Source organism: Euprymna scolopes, chromosome 3 (genome assembly GCF_053919585.1).
Source record: "Euprymna scolopes isolate OS-2025 chromosome 3, ASM5391958v1, whole genome shotgun sequence".
Taxonomy (NCBI): domain Eukaryota; kingdom Metazoa; phylum Mollusca; class Cephalopoda; order Sepiida; family Sepiolidae; genus Euprymna; species Euprymna scolopes.
Genome location: NC_136484.1, coordinates 110,362,281 through 110,387,280, shown reverse-complemented (window position 1 = coordinate 110,387,280; position 25,000 = coordinate 110,362,281). Strand labels below are relative to the sequence as shown.

General features: G+C 36.5%; 1 protein-coding gene across 1 annotated transcript in view; it reads left to right on the top strand.

Annotated features, from left to right (window-relative positions):
- LOC145262188 (uncharacterized) overlaps window positions 1-25,000 on the top strand; it is a 160,362-nt gene that overhangs the window by 124,710 nt on the left and 10,652 nt on the right. The window contains exons 22-28 of the mRNA XM_080119808.1: window positions 617-736; window positions 2,401-2,508; window positions 6,941-7,138; window positions 11,626-11,832; window positions 13,193-13,492; window positions 18,515-18,666; window positions 21,407-22,302. Coding sequence (XP_079975934.1) covers window positions 617-736; window positions 2,401-2,508; window positions 6,941-7,138; window positions 11,626-11,832; window positions 13,193-13,492; window positions 18,515-18,666; window positions 21,407-22,302 — 1,981 coding nt within the window. The remainder of the gene's footprint in view (window positions 1-616; window positions 737-2,400; window positions 2,509-6,940; window positions 7,139-11,625; window positions 11,833-13,192; window positions 13,493-18,514; window positions 18,667-21,406; window positions 22,303-25,000) is intronic.

The window sequence follows — 25,000 nt, the reverse complement described above, 5'->3', positions numbered from 1 at the left end:
CAGAAGACAAGTAATAATTCAACGCACCTTTTCCCGTTATAACAACATTTATTTCCGGGTACTTTCGCAAATAAAACGTGATCGTGCTCCTTCTCGCTGACTTCTGTCCTTTCGAAAATCATCCTTATCGTCCTGAACATGATCGTCTGACTGTGCATGCGTTCTTTTTCTTTTTTCTTTATCGTGACGTCACTTCGCACTCGGCTCAACATTTGAATATAGGCTCCATACGCGCACCCGCACTCATATATATATATGCAAATTAACTCTATAAAAACTATGTTACACATTTTAAACACGTTATATATATATATATATATATATATATATATATATATATATATATATATATATATATATATATATATATATATTAGCTCTCCCATTTGCGACAAAGCACTTTATCGACTTCTTTTCAACGATATATAATAAGTTAATTAGAATCTATGGCTAATTTGAACTATTAAAATTGATATGATTAATTTAAATCTAAGGAATATTTTAACATGTATTTTGTGGGAATAAAAACATAAAGGAAAAATGCTGAGGGGAAATAAACGTTGATTAATTCAGATTTTGCTTTCTTTCCTCATTTGTAATTTTTAATTTTATCCAGACCGGTCTTACGGCCCTCCATATTGCAGCACGTCATGCGCAGGTGAATTTCGTCCAAGAAATGCTGTCCACAGTCCCGGCTACGATAGCAAGCCAACCCCCTTCCGACAACAGCATTGAGGTGAGTTAACCGATGGCTTCTGAGTCAACCATAATGTGAAGACAATTTTGTTAATTTTCATGAATATTATGGTATATAATCTATGATACTCTCTAATTCCTGCGTTATCAGTAGTAATTAACATTTTAACTTGATCGAAAATACCTTGATCCTCTTCAGTTGCTTTTCAATGTCCAAACCTCTCTAGTGATCTTGTCTGATGCTAGACACTCTTGCAATTGCAATCAAACTCGGTGGAATTCAGAATTTTTACACTAATTTTACCATTTTTATTAGCTCTACGAATTCTTGCTGAAGAATTAAAAGCCAAACTTTAATCATTTCACCACCAACGCTCAATTGAAATAATCGGCTCTCGTCTTGTGGAAGCAACTTGCTTTGACAAACTTCTGCGACTGACCTTCATTCTTGACTTGAAATGGAAAACCTGCATCAGATCCGTTGCGAAATAACTGGAAACAATGATGGGATCATTCTGCCGTTGCAGAAACTTACTCCTAACTCAATCCTTTGCCACATCTGGGGAGGAGTTCTTAAGAGCACCCTTTTCCTGCCTTGAGAGAGTACAAAACTGTCTTCAAAATTTAGTGGGCGAGGACCTTTTCGTCTCCCTACTTCAATTTTCTCACAGCAGAGACGTTACGAGTCTATCTCTGCCCTATCATTACTTTTATGGTAGGTGCTCGACTGAGCTTCAATCTTTAGTCCCCTCCCGTAAAATGTTCGCAACAAATACTCGTCTAGCTACGACAACAGTCAACAATTTCCTTCACTTTCTATCTGTGCCTAAAACTAGACAAAAATTCCATGAGCAGATTTTCTTTCTTAGAACTGTCCATCTATGGAACAAAATAAGGTGGTGTTGCTTCCCAGTTGACTATAACACGGTCGTTTTCAAGTTCAATGCAAATAAGTTTTTGTCAAGCTGTCGTTTTAAATAATTAAGTCCTACCCAAGTTCCACCATTACTGATCATCATGGGGTTGTTTCAACATCTACCTAACACTTATTAACCCTTATCCTTGAGTGGCCTCCTGGTCTTGATAAGTGATGACCCTCAAGTAAAAAATAGTTTTATTCAGTTATGTTCATCTTTAATTTCAAAGCAAAAGGAACTGAAAGGTAAAAAAATACAAACATACATTTAAATAGAAGCGCATGGTTTTGTTAATATCAGTGCACCTCAAACAATACATCTGCTCGCTCCGGATTTATTGAATTTATTGCATGTGGCGTTACTTCTGTTAAATTTATTGTTTCCATACTGGGCCAATTTTTCTGAGTGATTAACTGCATGAACTCTACTGGATCCTGCTATCTATAACACATCCTGTTTTTGATGTTTTGTGTTTAATTTCTTCCAGATGATTTTTTTTTTTAATCAATTAAACACTAGCTAATGTACCCACAAATATCCAACAATTATATACCGTAAAGGCCACACTGTTATATATCTGGAAACAAATGTATGGTTCGTACTTAGATTTTGACTTAATTAAAAAGACAAAAATATAGACCAATCTTTATGGTACATATACCCGTCACCAAACAATGATATTATATTCCAAAAATCACGTAAATTAATCAAGTAGATTTTTTTTCTTTCTTTTGCTTCCCTTTTCTTCTTACTTATTGTTTCTCTTTTTCGGTTATTTTAAATCTAGCATGGTCTAACCCCGTTACACTTGGCTGCACAGTCTGGACATGAAGGCCTGGTTCGCATCTTACTCAACTCATCAGGGGTCAATTATGCTGCAGTGACCGCTGTCAATGTAAGTACGATTTATGCATAATCCATAAATCAGACCAGAAGCAACCTTCAAATCATTTTCAAAAGTTTATTTAAATATATATATATATATATATATATATATATAGTCATCCACATACAGTACTGTTTCGTTGTATCACAACTCATCAGTGTAGCTAGACTAGTACCTTTTCCTAGCCGAAGATTGAACCTACAACCATTGCATTGATAGTCGGCAGTCCTACCCAACGACCTATGAGAGCTGCACTCGTAAATGACCTCAACAAATGTCCATTTTAAACAAGCATTCGCCCACTACTTTTATAGTGCTCAAGCCGCTTGTTTTTATTTGCAAACAAACTGCGAGCTATATATATATATATATATATATATATATATATATATATATATATATATATATATATATATATATATATATATACTAGACAACCCGTGATCCGTTTGGGTCAGTACATTATATTAGCTATGGAATTAATGTATGAGCGTGACACGTGTGACGTAAAGAAAATAGTTTTTTGTGACATAACAGAAACATTTCTATGAAAGTATATTAAATAAAAAAGAATATAGATAGATTTCTATGAGTCGTTCTGTTTATAATTGTTTATTTTTGAAAAAAAAAATACTTACAGCCATTGAATTATAAGTGGCTTGCAATACTTATAAGGACGTTCGTTTGTTCGAACGGAACTGGTCCAGCGATTTGTATTTATTTGTTTACGTTGTTATGGGTTTATGTTTATGTTCGCATTAGCAACCGGAAGTCGTAAACCGGATGTTGGGTTACAACACTCGTTACAAGGTCATTTGAATTTTATAATTACATAGATTGGCTCGCTGTTTGTTTGCAAATATAAACAAGCGGCTTGAGGACTATAAAAGTGGTGGGCGAATGTTTGTTAAAATTTATATATATATATATATATATATATATATATATATATATATATATATATATATATATATATATATATATACACGATAATGTGTGCGTTATTTTCTGTGTTACACTTATATCCGGGCCGTTTAATTTTTATGTACTTCCATTAACCAAAGCCAGTGTGATTTATGTAACTGCACCACTGGTCAAACGAACTCTGGACCTGAGTAACACAAATTCAGCATTCTTAACAATTCGCTCATTGTGATAGTAATAGTAGATGCGAGAGAAATATAGTCTATATTAGAGGCCTGGCAAGGCCACAGATGAGACAACAGAAGCAGCAGCAAAACTGAAGCTGCCTGCCAGGACACTATATATACAAATGTAGGCAAATTTGGCATATTTTATGGGTTTGAAAATATAGGTTATTTTTTACGAATTGTCATAAAAATTTAACCGTAGAATAGTATTATAATCTTTAAAAAGCCTGCAAATTTTCATATAGTTTCGTTTCATAGGACTAAAAATATGAGCATTTCAATATTCAATTTGGCTCCGAGTATATATATATATATATATATATATCCACACACACACACACACACATATATATATAAACACCCACACACACACACACACACACACACACACACACACACACACACACACATATATATATATAACCTTTTGGCAATTTTATAAGTTCCAAATCTTAGCGACTATTGATCAGAATTTAACAAATAAATTAGAGTAGAAGGTTAACAGGCATTTAGGAACCTCAGCAATGAGGGGTGGGATTTTGCTTCTTGTCGGGTTAGTTGGGGATATGTCGAGAAAGCATAAGTGCTACGAGTTAATCAGAGTGCATTTCATTAAATTACTTGTAAAACAGGCAGAGGTATACAACACGCTTTTTCATCCTCCAAACGAGACATATTGCAATCTTAAAATGATGCAAACCTTCATCTCAGGAGCCGATAAAATTTTTCATTCTAGACAATTACAGGCCACAGATGAGACAAGATCATAAAACGTGGACCACATTAAGTAAGTATGGTGTAGGGAATGTGAATAGCAATGGCACTGCACCAAATTTAGTTTCACCATTTGCAACATATCAGAAAGTTGTCCTCGGTCAAAACACGGTTACATCTCTGATTGTGTTATAACTTGCAAGCGTGACATTCAAGATATGTCAACCGTGCGAACCATGTTTGGTGCGGGGTGTTGTTAAGACCACAAGCTTGTGTATAATAAATCTTGAGTTCCACATCATGTGCAAATTTCAAGGCGTAAAAGTGTCCAAGCGCATTTATGTATCTAATATGTAAAACCCTAGTGTACATGAGGATCTTTATTGCACAGCTTCATGGTACCTGACATTAATTTAGCGCTGTGATTTATAAGGCTATTGTAAAAGTGCGTTCGAATCTGCTTATTGAGAATATGGACACATGATGTTGCAACCTTGCCGGCCTGTAACAATCAAGATAAACACAGTGGTGTAATTCAACCCAAAAATGTATTAATAGAAGTACACATCAGTATTCTGGGGCCATAACTGCCAGAAATAACTGATGTTTATATGTAACTGAACAAATTCATGAAATAGGTAGATCAGCTCACCCCATAACACAGGGGATAAACATTCTGCTCAGTTGAACGTATCTGTGCATGTCTGACTTGAATAAGGAAAAGATCACAAGATTTTGATAGAAGACCTCGACGTTTTCTCTGCTATAATCTATATATCTATATAAGTGAAATTGTCTGTGTGTGTACATTTCCCTACCAAATTACTCTGTCAATTTTCAGTCTACAGACTCGAGATTTGACATAAGGGGTACTGAGATTTTCGAAAATCTTTTTAAACGGTGTTTGGCTAGAAATTTGGCTGTCAAAAGGGTCAAAGTTCAACGATTTAAACAATTTTATATGTAGGTATCTTGGACAGGAATCAAACTTTTTGATTTTATTTGAGCCGAAAACAATAAATGTTAAGGGGTCAAAAATGGGGTCTAAGTTTTAAAAAAAATGAACTCTCAGCCAATTTTTAGTCTAAACATTTGAAATTTTACATAAAGTGTATTCAGACATGACAAGCATTTTAATCGGGTTTTTCCGAAAATTTGTCTACCAAGGGGTCAAAGTTCAAAAGATTTTACCTTTACGGTATCTAGCAAACTATTCAGCTAATTTTGGGTCTAAACATTTGAAATTTAACATAAAGGGTATTCAAGCGTGCAGCAAGTTTTTTAATCCGTTTTTGGGTGAAAATTTGGCTGCCAAGAACTCAAAGTTGAAAGGGTTGACCTTTACAGACTCTACCAAACTCCTCCACTAATTTTGGGTCTAAACACTTGAAATTTTAGATGTAGGTTACCTGGAAATGAATCAATTTTTTAAAATATATATATATAACATATGCACATAAAGTTATGAACAGTACATAGGGCCCGAGCAAAGCCGGGCTGAACTGTTAGTATATTTATGTTTTTCATTGAACTGGAACAAGAATACAGGAAGGAATGTTAGTTGAGGCATAAAGGTAGTATACTTCCCATGTGGTTTTCAGTTCATTTCCACCCCTCGTCACTATGACGATGGTGAAGAGATAATTCCAGATTGTTTACGGTAAGATTTCGACTCGAACTACTTTGCATTTTTATAAGGAGAGATAATGTATAGTAAACACAGTTCTGGAATTCTAAGATCTGCTTGTATAGGGGATTGTCAGACAACCTAGCATGAGGATACTTTTCCCTAGAAGTAAACTATTACTAAATATTCAGAATAACATAGTATTCAAAGCCTAAATAAGATCCTCTCGGTATGTCTATGAACTGGCTTATTCAATGAATGGCATATCCTTTTCAAGTGATGTTGCCTCTTGTAACAGCACTAAACAGAATACTCCACCAGACTAGATGAATTCTTGCCTAGCAATCAGATAAAACAAAGAGACTACAAGAAAGACTATAAAACTGGTCAATTGGAAAAGGAAAATTGACGTTTTTCAATTATTTACTAAATTAACGTTTCAACGGAACATTCGGATATCTATGTATTTTATATGGAAATCAAGTGATAACTTATGCAGAAATAAGATGAAAAAAGTTTTGCCCTTCCTAGGACAGGTATTCTTTTAGTACAATATAATATAATATAATAATAGACAGACAGATCCCTTTTTTCTCTGTTCCCTCCTTCCTACCACTTCGTGTTCTATTTGCCCTTCGTTGTAACCGGTTACACCATGTTTGATAGCGGCCGTCTCAACAAAAAGCCGCGCACAGTCTCGCATTTAGATTATTATTGATGAAGTCAAAAATGACTGTTTCACTTACGATCCATAAGTACACATGTCTAAAAAGAGCGGTTTGTCCAAGTAATGTTCTAATTTCGAATAACAAATGCTAATCAATGCTAAAACTCTCCCCCCCCCTCTTTTGTTTCTCGTTCGTTTCCTTGTTAATTTATTCCTCATTTCTTTTCATCCCTTCCTTCCTTCCTTTTTTTTTTTTTTTCGTCTTTTCTTCCCTTCCAATAGAAGCAAACCCCGCTTCACCTTGCTGCAGAAAGCGGACACACCTCGGTGGTCAGTCTGTTACTCAGCAAATCGACAACGCAGTTGCACATGGCTGACAAGCACGACCGGACGGCGTTGCATTTGGCATCAGGAAGTGGGCAGATTCACATGGTAGGAATGTTACTCGGACAGGGCGCCGACATTAATGCCCAGGACTGCGTAAGTAAAGTTATGTCAATATCCATAAGAAAGGAAAGGGAGACGGGTGAGCGGGTCTATTAATTGACCTTCTACCACCATGGTCGATAAAAATCGACAAGCAGACACTAGAGTACACAAAAAAGTTGGCAAAATATCTTGGGTCAAATTAGTCCAGGAATATTTCATTTACTAGATTGGGAGGTGTTGGAAGTTAATTTTATGTTACATAATTTAGTTAAGGCTTGTATAATCTATATATTAGCCAGGTACATTCGTGTTTGTATACATATATGTCCACCAAAGCTCCAAATCACATTTGCTACGTGTAATGAGTCGTCCTGTAGACTATATTTTATTTAATTTAGTTTTATGCAAATAGAATTTTAAAAAAAAGGAATGAAGGCCATTAATAAAAGTCTCAATACCGCCTATATTTGTGAAATTTTCCAATATTAGACATAAATTAATAAATATTCCCTAATTTTCTAACTTCTTTGTAGTTTAGTGAAGTTCTGGTATCATGGTTTAATTGTGCTGTAAACAGAAACGTTTATTTCGAACGCGTCCCTGTCTTATCAAAGAACCTATCGTTGATTTTATACGTGAGACTCTTCTGCTTGTGCAATGATGAAACTTTCCAAATTCACTTGTGAAGTTAGGCTGTATAACGATGTTAACTTTAGTCAAAATTGGACTGTGTTTTCTTTAACCGGATCTTTTCGATTATCGATTTTTAATACTTATCGAAGGTGTTCCGATATAACACCTATCTAAGAACACTTCCAGACACAGTACATTTGTGTGAATTTTCGGCGTCCATAGGAAATGAACTTACACACACACACACACACAGTGCCTTATATATATAAATAAAGACGAGGTACTTATGCCGAATACGTGTTTTATGGTTACAAACTCCACTTTAAAAAATCAAATATTTCAAATTTGGATTTAATTTTATCTATGATCATTTGCCAACAATTAAGCAAGACTCATTGAATGTTAATTTCTTCTTAAGACTCCTGAATCTTAAGCATTTTCCAAAATCAAAAACTCATAATGGATTTCGATCATAATTGGAATAAGAGGTCTAGACATAAGGTTGTTTATTATTATTATTATTATTATTATTATTATTATTATTATTATATCATCTTGATTTTAAATATTTATAATGGGAATTGATTCTACCTATCCTGGTTTAGGTATTAATTAAGCACCTGTATCTTGAAAATAAAAAAGTAGATCTGTAAACGTTATGTCAACAAAATTATTCTAATTCGTAAATATGTAATAATAAAATTAGAAATACACAAAATAATATGGCGCCATAGTTTCTGGTGCAAACGCAAAATAAAACAATATAAGAATGGGTTTTAAAAGAGGATATGAATGTAACAGTCACAGAGGGGCGTGCAATAAGTAATGCCTCTGACCCACTTCCCATAGCAGTAGAGCAACGAAACTTGGCACAGTTATTAGTCTTTCTCCACATAGGAACCACCCAGAGTTATGCATTTCTCGCATCGTTTGATGCAGCTCTGGAGACCGTTTTTGTAGAACACCCCAAGTTGGTCCTCCAACCACGACGTGACTTAAGAAATCAAGGCTGCGTCATCTGGGAAACGTTTTCCTTTCAAAAACAACTTCATGGCTGGGAAGAACTGAAAGTCAGATGGTGCAAGGTCAGGAGAGTAGGGAGGATGGAGCAGGATTTCATAACCACACGCCCGTGCTTCTGATTTGGCGACCTACGAGTTGTGGATCGGAGCGTTGTCCTGCAGGAGGAGGGTACCTTTGCTGATCTTGCCCCGCCTCTTGATTTTTCTTAATTTCCTCAAAGGTGAAGCATAATAGGGTCCTGTAATTGTGATACCCTTTGCCAGGAAATTTGTCATCACTACTCGGTCCTGGTCACAGAAGACTGTGAGCATGACCTTGCCAGAGGAGGGCTGCACCCTTGCCTTCTTTGGAGGTGGTGAGTCCAAGTGCTTCCACTGCATTGACTGGGCTTTGGTCTCTGAATATAGTGATGGACCCAGGTTTCATCCTGTGTAATCAGTCTTTTGAAAAACTTTGACTCATCTTCTTGGCACATCTCCAAATTCATTCTCGAGCACTCGACGCGTTCTCGCTTCTGGAATGGTGTGAGCAACCTGGGAATCCATCTGACAGACACCTTATGCATATGCAAATGGTCATGAATGATAGTTTCCACAGACCCTGTACTAATCTTGACATCTTGGGCTATTTGGCGAATGGTAATGCGCCGATCTTCCAAAATGGCAGCCTCAACTTGACAGACAGATGCCTCATCAATGGCAGAGGGGGGGGCGACCAGGTCTGGGAGCTGTTTCCACAGACTTCCGGCCATGTTTGAATTCACGATGCCAGCGTTTTACAAGGTCATATGATGGGGCATTATTACCATAAGTTTCTTTCATTTCATCAAAAGTCTCCTGTGGTGTGCGTCCTTTCAAATACAAAAAACCGAATCACTGCTCGGCATTCAACAGCCTCCATTTCACACCTGACTTAGTTCAAAAACTTGTAAAAGAGAAAGCACAATTAGTTAAGAGCTGTAATTTGTTACATAACCCGTAGAGATATAAATCATTACACATGCAAAATTTCAGCTAGATCAGACAACTGGAAGTGGGTCAGGGGCATTACTTATTGCACGTCCCTCGTAAACCAGCAAAATAACGAATGGGTTTGAAGATCAAGTGATAACAGTTGGCACATATGAGTAGGAAGAAAAAAAAAGAAATGTGAAATGTTAGAATCGGCCTCTTTTCTATAAATCACCAAACAGATTGGACGTCAAAATTCTAGGTGTCCGTGGCTCCAACTCAGAACGAAAATAGACTTTGCAATAAGAAAGGTGGCCGTTTATATTCGTAACGCCGAGTTCGAATAATTCTTTCGCCGTCTACAAATAGTAGATAAAGAAACCAGTTAAACATTGATTTCACACACGTATTTGTAACTACGGTTATCATTTTTGTTTGCGTCCATGCCTTTCTGAGAGAGGCTTCGTCCGTTAGTTTATCTGTTATACTTCAACTTGGAATACAATTTTCTTTACTAAATACTCAAATTAAATTAATAGTTCTAATTTTAGATGCGAACAAGTGTTTCTACGAGATTGTTAGTCTGTTAATTAGTTTGTCATGTTTAAATTTGAGATAGAATGTAAGTCTACCAGGCTAAAGTTTGAGATGTTTGAAAAAGCATAGATGCGAAAACAAATTTCTATAAAGAGCTCTGCCTTTTACGCATATGTTTAAGATAGCATTTAGATTTGGCTGAGCACAATAGCGGTGACAGTTCGTTATTCCAACGAATGCTAAAAGCAAATGGATCGAATTAGATACCTTCATTCTTTCTCCGGTTCGTTTTGATACGCTCTTTTTTCACTTCCTAAACCTAGTAAGTTTTCACATAAATGTGTAAACAAAAAGTATTTTCAACAAATGAAAATCGTTTCAAACCCCAAAAGTAACACGTATATGTGAAAATAATAAACCAGTGCAAACTTAGAAATTCCTATAAACATGATCAACAAAAAATCAGTTTTCTCTACAATTCTCAAACTGACCACAATATCAAAAACTTCTCATTAGACGTTGGACTTTCGCACTATATTTTACATTTCTATAGAATTGTTGATATAAATTTTGTTTGTTAATTCATATTTTCTTGCTTTCATTTAAAAATTCCCGTTGTTGAATTAGCACTGGCTAATTGGTGACCTATTCAAAGCATTCATGTTTTTATTTATCTTTTTTTTTCGTCAATTTAACTACAATGTATGCTAATTGTTATCGCTGTTCTTGGCACTTTTCAAAGGCATTACAAGCGCCAATATACGCTTACTGTATAACAGAGCGCAGGCGCGCGTATGGCGACTGTATGCAAATGCTGAGGCGTGTGTGAAGTGACGTCACAATAAGGAAAAAGACGATAAAAAGAACGCGTGTGCACGATGAGCACGTTAGAGAAAGACGATCACGTTAGAGACGTGGGTGACGTCATAACCGTAACGAGAAGTCACGCGTGGCGGTAGAATGAAGAATAAAGGTTTTTCTTCTTAAAACCTGAAACAAGTGTTGAAGTTCTTTCCTATTCTTTGTCTCCTTTGCCTACAATCTGTTGGTTAAAACTGTAGCCAGAAGCGACGCTGCAGCACTTCTGTGTAGGGACTTGCCCGTTACCTATATGTTTAAAATGGCATTATTAGATGTATTCACACACTACTATAAAAGGATTTGTCGTTACAATTAAATTATAAGTACCATTTTTAGATGTGATTACGCACTTAAAAAAAAAGGATATTTAAGTTTTAAATAGCATTTTAGATGCGTAATACGCACTTCTTTGAAAGAATCTCTCCGTTGTTGAAATACATTTGATGTGTACATTCACCGCTATAACATAATCTGTCCGTTACGATGAAGTTTTAAATAACATTTTCTATTTCTGTTACTTTCTCCCTTTTATAGAACGGTTTCACCGCTTTACACTTTGCGAGCACGAACGGTTTTCTGAATGTAACGAAATTATTGGTCGAGAGTGGTGCCAACACGAATGCACCATGTAAAGATGGGAAACTGTCAATTTGCCTCGCAGCCACCCACACTCACATGGACATACTGAAATTCCTCACGAGAACCGATTTGGATACAAATCATTTAATGGAAGACAAAAAGGTTAGTAGATGAAATTTGCATGGAGTGGGGGGGGCTTTTGTTTTCAAATTGAGGAGAATAAAAAGTAGATCTTGGGTTTACTTTCAGCAGCCTCGTAGCTCACACTTTTCTTATTTTGACAAAAGGGGAAGAATTGCTATTTCCCGGGGTCTAATTCTATTTACTTAACACTTATCGTTGGTTAGTTTTTAAAGTGTTGTCTTTTTTTGCGGGGGGGGGGTCAGCTCTTGACATCAAATGGCTTTATGCCTTGTCTATAGCGATTTCCATATTGAAAAAAAAATTCGAATTCAGCTGATATGAGAAAAATATCGTGTTCGGCTTCTTTTTAAGTAAATTAATAAACTGTACGTGTCAGTATTAGGAGCTCATGTCCCTCTAAGATATAGGAGCAGCCAGACAACTTTTTTGTAAAAAAATCCTTTCTTTTAACAACTATAAGAAACATTTTCAATCAATGATTGAGATCCTATCTAAAAGTCGAACGTTTAAACTAATATTACAGACAACATGAAGGCCTATTATTTATAGGCAACATAAATTGGAACAATTACATAGAAGGAGACGGTCAAAATAGCTGTGGAAGAAGAGAGAAACCAAAGTAGGAGAGCACTAACCAGATCTCCACTAGAAGAGTGTAAAGAGTACTGGAACCTTGAGGAGGCTTATTGCCACCCAAATCCCAGTGAAGACTAATGGTTAGTGTCAGCCGAAAACCAATGGTAAGTTGCGATAACACCATCATTTTCAAAGGTTATCAAAGGAGATGAAGAGTACTGGGGAGACTTTTTGTTACACAGACTCTAGAGAATACCACCGGTTAATATCAGTAAATAATCTCTGATGATGACCTGTATGAGAACTCCTAGTGAGTATCACTACTGATGATAATAAAACTCTTTATATAATATACCTATAGCATTCGGGGTGAGTTACCTATACATCGGAACTCTTCCCTCGTTCTAACATCCCACATTCAGTTCACCCTCCTCCTGGAATCAGTCAAGATCCGGTGTGGTGACATAATGATCCGTTTTTTATGAAAACCCTGAAATGTTAAAAACTTCGAATGATGGCTGCCTGGTAATCTTGTCAAAAGTTTGGGAGTTCTAATCGTCACTTTTGTCTTTTAATATTTTAATATTGTAGATATCAAACCAAAGCAGCATGTGTATGGCATATATATTTTGTTCGTTGTACGTAACAAGCCAAAACGACACCCCAAGAACGTGACTGTATGAATCCTTATTTAGATAAGCACTATTTTTTATACATGCAACTCAAAAACCTTGGGTCGCATTTTAGCTGCACTTGAGCTTCTCATTTTCTTTTAAATCCAATTTTTTTTTTCTACTTGCAGTTTGTCTTTGATCTGATGATCTGCGGTAAACTGAATCGCAACAAATGCCTGGAAGATTTTATTCTGATTTCGAAAGCTCCTTTGCAAGCAGCCGTCAAGTTGTGCCGAAATTTCCGAACGATGGCCGGCAAGGAGAAAGAACGTGGCAAAGATTTGGAACTTGCCGCTGAATATTGTGAAAACATCGCCACAGACATGATGAGCATCTCGTCGAGCCTTTGCAACCCCGAATCGTTGCTCCACGCTGTCGATCAAAATAACACAGAGTTTCTTGATTATCTTATTGAGAGCGAACAAAAGGTTAGCGCTGTCTATTCTAGTATATAGAAATGCGGTTTGCTTGATCTGTGTTGGTTAATAGAAATTCTTTGAGAGACACATTGTGTTTTTTGTTTTTGTTTTAATAACTAAACAATACTACCAATAATATATATACGTATATATATATATATATATATATATATATATATATATATATATATATATATATATATATATATATATATATATCGGTTGTATCGATCGGTTTCCTAGATGTAAATTCAATGAAACTCGCGTGATTATTAAAGAGTGCTCAGTGCAAGATAGCACTGGTATATAGTCTGTTTGTTATACAAGCATTATTAGTTGCATATGTGCATACATGTTTCAGTGGAGTCCCAATTCAGGGACAACAGTTCATCAAACCAAAAAAAGAATTGAAACGGGTGTCAAGACCACATCGGTTTTTAGAAGATATTTGGGTACGATCTATATTACGTGGAAAATTGGGGTTTGTGCCTTGTGAATGTAAGCAGTAGGGGGTTTTTTAGGTATGGTGGGGGAGGGGGTGTTGTTTCCTGTGTTTAAGCCGTCATTAGTAGGGCGGTATTAGGTGATTCTTTTAGTTTGTTAGTTATTTATTGCCCTTAATTTAAAAGTTCCCATATCCTTAGGTTGTTTTCACGGTAGTATATCTTTTATTGGTGATGATTTTAAATTCCTATTGACAAGTGTTATTTCTATTTATAGTTTATTTATCTTTCTTTTTTTTATCTCTCGTTTTTTATTTTTATTTGTTCATTTGTTTTTCGTTTTCTAATTTTCAGAGTTGGGGAGGGGGAGAGAAGTGCCGTTTCATACGATTAAGCTGCTGACAGTTGGGAGGTGTTAGAATTCTATTAGTCTGGCGGCTACCTTTCTTACTTTGATCTAAAGTAATTTTTATTCCTCTTATCACTACTACATATATGCTAGATTTTTTAAATTGTTCTTTCCTTTGCTGTTGACGACTTCTTATTGTTAAATGTTTTTATTTTTATTTTTTTATTTATTTTATTTTATATTTAACTCTTAAACTACTGATCATATAACACTGAAATTAACAGAAAATAGTAATTATACACCAAGGGTGGTTTATAACGAGTAATATCCTTGTTTAGATGTACAGAATCGGCAAATTGTAATCCAAAATGTTCATTTCAACTTGCCGATATATTTGTGTTAGTTCGCATATGTGTAAAACTAATCATAGCTGAAAAAAATTAATTTTAAAAACCTTATATTTCTGTCAGGTTAGCTCAAACGGTAAGGAACGCGGCTCGAGCACTAAATGTTTTGGTTTAGATTCTAGCTGATGTTTTTTTTTTTAACTTTTGAAATCAGTACTATATATTAGATACACTATAATTGGCTCTGGAATAATAAATACGAAATATGATAATTTAGAATATAGTTAAGCGCATTTTACGACCGACAAGGTTTGGTGCCATCTCCACCCCCATAAGGAGTTGTATTTGAAGGCTATAACAATGCAGCTTTGAAGAAAAATACTTCTAAAAAGAATGGTGACATTGAAAGATTTCAATAATTTTCCATTTTAATTCATTTATCAACATGTGTTGAACGAGAATGGAATCGTAGCGCCATATTCTTTGAACTTTCGAGGTATACTTCATCTTCAGAAAGAAGACTGTTGTGAGCTTAGAGCGCTAGTGCGCATGCGCACCAAATGTTTACAAATAGAACGAAATAATTAAAAATTAAAAATATGTACAACCACTCGATGGAAACATGTTATGCTCGGAGATGGAAGTAGTAGAACGGCAGGAGAATAGATTCGTAAAGGCTTTTAAATATTGTCAAAATATTGATCGGCATTTATGTTTTTTATTATTAATGTATTTTTATATTTTACCAGTATTAATTATATTATTATTATGTGTTTTTCTTAGATGTAATTATATGCAGGATGTTGCAAATTTCGAAAAAACAAAAGTTGTATATGCAGAAACCGGACAATTTATTTTGCGACAGTTAGAGTTACATTAATAACTATTACGTATGTAACAGCTGCTGTAAGAGACGATTATCTCAAGACAGGCACAAAATGTGTCACACGTTTTGGTGACCATATCTTTGTCTATAACAGCAAACCCCTCCATGATGGCAGCTTTCAGGGAGATGACAATGTTGTAGGCATGCTTATTGGTCTTGGCATCAATTCCCAGAAGAAATAGTCAAGGGTTGCGATTGGGTGAAGAGGATGGCCAGAAGTTCAGCGAACAGTGGTGAGTAACATAGTTGAGCAGCCAGGCCTGGATTGTTTTGGCCTTGTGTATAGGAACAGAGTCCTGCTGGAAGACGTAGCCGATTTTGGTGGCAATTTCGTTCATCAAGAGCTTTACTGTTCTCCTCAGCTCATTTTTGTATTTCGTTTTTTTTTTTTTTGTCAAGTGTCTGATTTTGTTGCAACACTTCGTATGTACTAGACAACCCATAATCTTTTGCACCAGCGTTGGTACATTGTACATTAAGTAAGATAACGTACAACTGAGGTGTGTCGTCATAACATAACATTAACCCTAATGCTATGGCCGAGCGTGAGTAAAACCACTTTCATCGCCCAATTTGGGCACACTCTTTTCTATAAACTTTGTAAAAGTCAGACAGGCGTACCGACAGTTCTCGTCTAAGCAGCTAGAGACGCATACCCCGTCTGTTTTCAGTTTTCTGGGCAACATTAATAAATTAGTGAATTGTGTTAACATGGGTTTGTTGGGGGGTATTTACTTTTTAGAGCAGTTTATTTCCGAATAATCAGCGCATTTCGAATCCAAGATAGTGAAATGAAAATGCAGTTTATTGCTAAACGATCATCGCCGTTGTGGACATCAAACGAGAACCAAACCAGAGTTGAGGTATAGGGCCAACTTGCCTGGTGCTTTCTGTCTATGTATCAATTAGATAAACATATAAATAAAAAAGAAAGAAAAGTACATTTGTAAATATGCTCAGCAACTTTTAAGCAACTGAATGCAGCAACACGTCTAATCAAAAGCCTTTCCAAATTTTCTTTATTTATGTCATTCATTTATCTGTGGAGAGTAGAAAGTGGGCCTTGTGTTTACTTTAGGCAGCCTTGTAACTCTTGATTCTCTTATTTTGTACTTTAGTCCTCACTTTATAAATGATTTTTTTGACAAGGGGAGAATTGCTGTTTTCCATATTAGAATCTACCCATATAATACATCGTTTGCGAGTTTTGAAGCCTTAAAGTGGCATTTTTTTTTTCAACTTTGAAAATCAAGTGGCTTCATACCTTGTCTGGGGAGATTTCCATAAATTAACAATATTTGCGTTATTCCCATGCTCTCACCACTTCTCATCTCATTTATTTCCTCCTACTATATCCTACTTCTGGATTCTTTGTCCCCCCCCCCAATGTATCATCATAATCGCACTTCCTCCCACCATCTCAAAGAGTTCATATTTAAACAAGTAAGATCATCAAAGTTTTAGTTTTATATACAGTTGTATGTTATGATGATGATGATCATCATCATCATCATTATCATTAGTTTAATGTTGATTTTACATGCTGCCATGTATTGGACGATTTTTAGAAATCGACTTCTCAACTATCTCTCACCAGGTGTTTATTAATCTCCCCCTTCTCTCAAGTTTATCCTTGATCACTTTCTCCTATATTTTCTTTGGCCTTCTCTTACCAGCTGACCTTGCTATCTTAACTGTTCTACACCTACTAAGCCAATTACTCTCATTCATTTTCATTCACTTAATGTGACAAAATCAACATATATCACTATAATGTCTCGATTTAATCTTCCTCTGATCCAATTAGATCTTGTCTTTAAGACTTATTTACATATCCATCCTATATCCATCACATCTATCATATCGATTGGGTAATAATAAAGAAATATGTTAAATGGCTACACCAAGTCATTTTTTTTCAATCACTAATTTGTATCCTTCTTCTTAGCTCTGTAACAGTGCGGACTTGCGTATGAAATGCCGAGCCGTGTGTTGAGTACGTCATGGTAGGGAAAAAGAAAAGGACTATAAAAAGAAAGTGTGCACGTACAGATGAGAACGTTCGAGAAGAGAAGTCAGAGAGGGGCATGATTCATGGTTTATTTAGGGAACTACCTGGGAATAAATGTTGTTTTTCACAAAAAAGGAGTCGAGTTATTACTTGTCCTATGTTCCTTACGACGTACTCTGCTACAACGTGTTGGTCCCAAGTGTCTACATATTAACGAGCGTGTAAACGTGTGTAATGTTACCCTTATCTTGAAATATCAATATTTGTACACAAATTGAAGACGTCCTTAATATAACCTTGAACTACTCACCAGGATGAGACCCAAATTTGTAATATTTGGGAGTGTGAAGTCAGTGTTGCATACTGTCTCAAATCTTGGTCCCATAACAAATAAATCGTGTATGTAAGTAACCACAACGGTAGCATACTACATAGTAGTGTGTATAAAGTTTTATCCATCTCTCTTTTGTCCTTGGCATCGTATGTAATAGCTGTTCATCCTCTCTTAATAACAGCAGTACATATTCCTTTGGGATTTAATTTGTTTTAATTTGTTTTACCTTGCATTGCTCTGGTATAATAAAAATACACAGTATAGGTTTCCCACCATCCCTCTTCTATGGGTATGAGAAAAAGACCTTTGAAATGTGACTGCTGAATCCCACTGTCCAAATTCTAGAAGTTCGACTTTTCTCCTATTTTCACCACATACTTCCTTTCTTATGTCATTACTTGTTTTCTTACGTCACTTTCTTTGACACATTAACTCCTTCTAGCCCACTTTCATCGAAGTGGAAATTTTGTTTCAACTCCAAAATTTGCAAAAGCTGGAACCATATAGTGGTAAACAATATCACCATAAACGTTGTGCATATGAAATTGTTTGTTTTTAATAGTTTGACTCGATAAATTTTGAGATTGTACTTGTAAGTTTTCGCCAAAAAATAAGATGTCAAATAATCATTATAATTTCTTCTTTCTCTTTTTTGTTTTAGATTGTGGTCGCACATCCGGCAGTTCAAGAACACTTGTCTCACATTTGGATTGGAAACATCAACTGGTCTTCCTCTGGGATCTTTTTATTCTTTCTGGCTTGTTTTCTGCTCCCGCCTCTCTGGTTAATTGTCTCATTACCATTAAACACTAAGTGAGTTGTTTGTTCTTGTTTGTTGTACTAACTGAGGTATCTTTCTACGCATGACAATAGGTTATAACAATTGTAGCATAGCGGGGGGTTCAGAAGGGGCGCATAACAGAGCTGTGAAGGGAAGTGTAATGGACAGTTCTTTTTAAGCATAGAGGGGAGATACATTCAATATTCAAGATGATGGGACACCGTGATGTTATAATAACAATAAAAGATAACACATTACCTTGTTGAAATGACGTCGAACACAAAGGCTTCAACAATTACGAATACATTTATTTCCAGCTGCTGATGAGAATGATGGGAAGTCGATGCCTGTTGGATTTTTACATATTGTTTTCCCCTCTCTGTCTCGTTTCTGAAAGGAGCTTAGGCTAACTCAACTCGAACTCTCTCGATCCAACTCGATCTCTCCTTCATCTGATTTCGAACCCTAACTTAACTGATATATATAGATCTATATTTCTTTGTGACGTCAGAACATGGCTTTCATGTGCCTGCTTTGCACGTGGATTATTGCATATGCTTCCAACACGTGTTCTGACACACAAGAACATTCCTTAATTTCCATTGTCCCATTCTACCTGCTCCGACCTAACTTGTTGTAGTTATTTCTACTTTAGGAAAGGTAATTGTTTTACCTTTCTAATAGATTATAGCAATTTACACATTCCTGGAATCGCATCTAAATAGCAACATGTATTCATTTTTAACTTTTGATCACTGAGTTCGATTCCGGAATTCTCCTTTAATAATAATTATCTTCGACCTTAGTTACTTCGTTTCTCTAATTAAACTGTCCTCATCAATATGCAACACAATAATCTAAAAATTTCCATAATGCATCACTAGAGAGTAATGGTATTCCAGAAAGTATCTTACAAAAATTTTATACATGAAAATAAAACTTTGTTAGATAAAAAAACGTTCTAATCTCTATATTTTTTACGCTTTTTTTAACCTGAGAGTTCCCTTTTTATTGGCTACTTCACTGAATATATAGAGCTACTTTTTCTCTGGATTGCTCCACTTACACTTGATCCTTACCGTATAATGCTAAATCTTTTTTAATGTTTTGAGTCTTTAGTATGGCTCGACCGGGGTTTGAATCCTGGTCGCCAACCCATTAGTGAACATTTTAATAACTATGCCAAATCAGCCGGAATAGTTGCATTAACACACCGGTTTTCATGAGATATCATAAGTTAAGCGATGTTGAGCCTGGTCAGTGCGAGATGGGTGACCATTTAGAAATACCAAACACTTTACATAGGGGTATAATGAAAAGTCCCTGTCAAAATCATCTCCTTTGGATGAGATATACATGCGACTGAAGAATATTTGTTAATTTAATATTCCCTAGAAACTTTCATTTTTAAAAAGGAAGACAGCTCAACTTATAACAGATTTTCTATAACACACTCACAATCCCAATGGCTTTTTATGCTAAATCTGGTGCAATACTGCCTAATACGAGGGACATTTCAAAAGTAATGGCTCCTATATTTTAATTCCGCCTGAATCGATCAGAGGGGATTGCAAACTGCCTTATTATGATTACTGAGTTTATGCATCATGATCTAAAAGTTTCATATCTCCGTTGCAGATATTGACACTGTGAGACTCTAAGAAAGAAACCCCTTTCATGGACATGCATTAGAAGCAGAAATGTGTCATTGAATTTCTCCATGCAGAAAAAAATTGAACCGGTCAACATTCACTGACGCCTGTTGAACGTTTACGACTTTTACAACGGTAGCATAAAAAGAGGCTGGCAAACGTGCATTGAGAATAGTGGTAATTACGTAGAAAAATAAATTCTGGAGTACAAAAGATCGCTCGTTTTAATGGTAACACACTCGTCTTTGTAGCTGTTCAACATCTTTGCTTTTTAGTTAAAAAATAGGAAGCATTACCTTTGGAGCAACCTTCGTTGTTTTATAGAGTCTTTAAGTGTTTATTGTTCTAACAGTAGTAACAGTCATAATAGTAGTGGTAATAATAATAATAATAATAATAATAATAATAATAATGATAATGATAATAATAAAACTTATACCTACTTATATCCGATTTACTCAAGAGTGCTTCATGCCATATTTTGTGTAATTGTTACCTAGGTTTTGAACCTATAATTATCTATTGCTCTAGTAGTAGCAGCAGTGTATTTTGATTACATATAACACATTCGATGTCCCATTGGCTTTTCATTAAATTTGATGCTCGTTTACCCAATAATTCAGACGCTTTTATGTGTTTATTGATTTAGCAGTAGTAGTAGTAGTAGTAGTAGGGGTAGTCATGTTGGTAATTGCCGTATCATTTTGGATATCCATGGTACTCCAATAGCTTCTAATACTAAATCTAATCCAATTTTACCCAATAGTTTAGAGTCTTTAGGTGTTTACGGTTTCTTTAGTAGTAGTAGTAGTAGTAGTAGTAGTAGTAGTAGTTAAATTTATATCCATTTATATCCGACATCGTAGGGAAGTTGTGCTATATTTTATGTAATTTTTAGTTTTCCATCTTATAATTATTTATAGTAGTAGTAGTAGTAGTTGTAGTAGTAGTAGTAAGTACCCCATATGATATAGTGAACACCTCATAAGTTTTTGAGTCTATAAGTGTCTAACGTACAGAAAAAAAAAAGCTAATCTTCATTACCTGAAAAGCTCATTTATTCCATAACAATGAAGCTGTTTGTAATATAATTTTAAATTTTCTTTTCTTTTCATTTCAGATATTCCAAAACGCCAATTGTAAAGTTCATGGCCCATTTGATTTCGCATTTATATCTTCTCGTTCTTTTCTATATCACCGTGGTACAACCCCAGTTCCCGATAGCCGAATATCCGCAGCTCATTCCTTACTGGTACGAATGGTTACTCCTTGCTTGGCTCTCGGGACTCCTCGTCTCTGAGATAACTAACCCTGCTGACCGGTCGGGGCTTGGATGGATCCGGATCATAACGCTGGTGGTCTGTACTGCGGGGTTCCTTGTCCAACTGATCGCAATAATCCAGAAGCTGTCCGGTGACGAACTCTGTCTTTATCTGTACATACGAAACCAATTCCTTGCCTTTGCGATGCTGCTCAGCTACGTCCAATTATTAGAGTTCTTCTCGTTCCATCACCTGTTCGGTCCCTGGGGTGTCATCATCCACGACCTCATAAAAGACTTGATCAAATTCTTAGTCATCCTGCTCCTCTCTATGGTTGGGTTCGCTTTCCATCTATCCGCCGTGCAGCAACCAGTTTTTAAAAGAACGATAGTCAAACCGGCCAGTTACCGGGACCCCCACGCAGCAAACATACTCGGCCTCTTATTTTTTTCGTTGTTCGGTATGGCAGACCGTGACAATTTTCCCTTGATGGAATCGTCTCCAGACTGGGCCCCCATAGTGGTGGACGTGATCTTTGGCATATATTTAATGGTGACCCTTATTGTCTTGATAAATCTGCTCATCGCTATGATGTCCGACACGTACCAACGGATTCAAAGTCAATCAGATATAGAGTGGAAATTTGGCCGAGCCAAATTGATTCGCAATATGAATAAGCAGTCAGCATCACCTCCGCCATTGAATTTTTGCACAATGTTTGCAACCTACAGCTGGGCTTTCTACAAGCATCGATGTAAGTATATTTGAAACGAGCATGCGTATTCGGCGGGAGGTTAAATTTTCAGGTGATAACTTACTGCTCGCGGCGTTCGAGTCGTGCTAGGTTTAATTTGATTGTTTCGTTTTATGGCATATCAATCTATTTTTTTTTTTTCGATTATTTTATGCCGAATCTGGTCATTAACGTAAAAGTCTTAGTCTTCAAATTCTTAAGATATTAAAATATGCATAGATGGTGTTTGGTTTTGCCGTTTTGTTGTTCGACATATCAACCCTTATTAGGTTATTTATAACACACATTTGTATTCGATAAAAAGGTGAAAAAAATTAGATTAACAAGTGTTGGTATTTTGTATTGTTTCCTTTGTTTCACTGACATTATATATATATATATATATATATATATATATATATATATATATATATATGCATTACAGCTCATTCCTATCCAGTAAGGGACTTAACAGCCTATGCACACAAAGGCAGGTACTTAACAGCCAAAGTACCCAGAAACAAAGCGATATGCACTACACAACTGTCTCCTCGAGTTTTGCAACGATTAATTACGTTATTGAAACGACACTCCTTGTTATGCAAAACGCCCCATGACTCTTACTAAAAAATACCTACAACTTCAACTCTATTCGCACCTACTGAAAACCTGCCCATATATCTATTCACCTAATTACGCATGACTCAAAACTTGCTGTCTTATCCATGCTATATTACACTTACATCTTAAGCCTCCTATCATCTAAAATAGCTCGGGCACAACTCGTAGCTCAATTCTTAATACCTACTCATACTGTAACACTATACTAGACCTAAGCTAACATTAATAAAATAAAAAAAAGGGTAAGACTAAAATCACATTATCTCCTCCCTAACAAGTCCTCTTACAAACATAGACGCTTACACTGCATGAACTTCACCCACCCCCTTTATCCATTAACAAGTAAATAGCATGTCCCTAAATCACTTTGAGGAGTGTAACTAATCAGTAGAGATATAATCCCCCACAAACTAACCCAGTAACACTAACAACGCGGGGTCGCAGAAATACCTGGATTAGAACCTAGGCGCGGAGAAAACCCTCTCAGGGCTGACGGACCCAGTAGGTCTTCCCAGATCATCCGTCTAGGAGAAGGAAAACTCTGAAACTAAACCAAAGGGGAGATAGGCCTCTTCAGTCTTGGATGACAACCTTCCTAGAGCTGGTGACTCAAACAAATTCACCGGTTTGCAAACCTAAATTGCTTAAGGAGTAGATAGGCTCTGTCTATCGCCCGGCTTCCATACTCCTTCTTTGCCTATTAGTCAAGCGCAGAGACACTATCTCAGTGATTCGACAGAAACACCCAGCGGTAGATCTTGTTTCCTGGCTAGGGCAATGAACGCCGTTCTTCCCCATTCCCAGCATGCCCCACCCCTAAAACTGAACATTTGGGAGTGCTTGAGTATAAGATATGCCTGAGCGATTAGATTGGGTTGACCTTCTTCTAAAGGGTTGAGGGTACCGGATTGACAGTTCCTGGCTGCTGTTCCCGACTGGTAGTACAGGAGCCCTAACTCTTTGGTAGCGCTTAGAGCGGCTGCTCCATCAACAGTTGAATAATATCGGGTTGTTTGCAGTGCCATGACGCGCATGGAAAGGGACCCTGCACTCATCCCCGGTGGGCTTTCCTGAGGCCACAATCCTAATTGGAGAAAGGTCAGCTGATGGTCTACTTGTGATGCATGTCTGAAGCTCCGCATAACCTCTTGTTTAGCTCCCCCTTACCGAAACTCTTAAAAAAAAATATGACGACATTACAATCTAAAAATAAGCTTAAACCAGGATTAGGGACAAACAAATTCAACTTGCCTCCTCCCTTGAGGCTCTCATTCACAAATATCTGTGGACTTAGAACTAACTTAGCTGATGTTGAAGCATTTCTCTTAACAAATACCCCGGATATCTTAGCACTAAGTGAGACTAACCTACACTCCTCCATTCCCTCTAACCACTTTAACATGCCTGGATATCTCCCACTCTGCCGTAAGGACTCTGACAGACATATGCACGGACTTGGAGTTTACATTCGTAATACCCTTCCCTTGACTAGAGAAACAAACCTAGAAACAGATGATCAAGCCTTTATGTGCTTTAGACTAAACGTGCAACACAGTATTAGCTACTATTATTTTCTCTACCGCTCTCCCTCGACTCAGGACTGCTCCATAATAAACAAAGTATCTGACAGCATAGACACGGCACTGTCCCTCGACACTAGCGCACAAATACATGTGTTTGGTGACTTTAATGTCCACCACAAAAACTGGCTTGGATTCTCTACTCACACAGATGCAGCGGGCAGCACAACCCATAGCTTCGCTATATCTCACTCCCTATCACAAATTGTTACGTTTCCAACCCGTTTCCCTGACCAGGAAGAACAACACGCATCACTTCTAGATCTGTTTTTGACCACAGTTCCCGATGACTGCATAACGAAGGCCCACAGCCCACTCGGGAACGCTGATCATGCAGTGATAATGGTTGAAATCGCCCTAAACTCTAGACCCAAAACTGAAGAGCCAGTGCTCAAAACAACGAGATATTATAATAAGGCTGACTGGGAAGCCATCAGGGAACTAATTAGAGATGCTCCATGGAAAAATATTTTCTCTCTCCCTGCTGAACAATGTGCAAACGAGACCACTGACTGGTT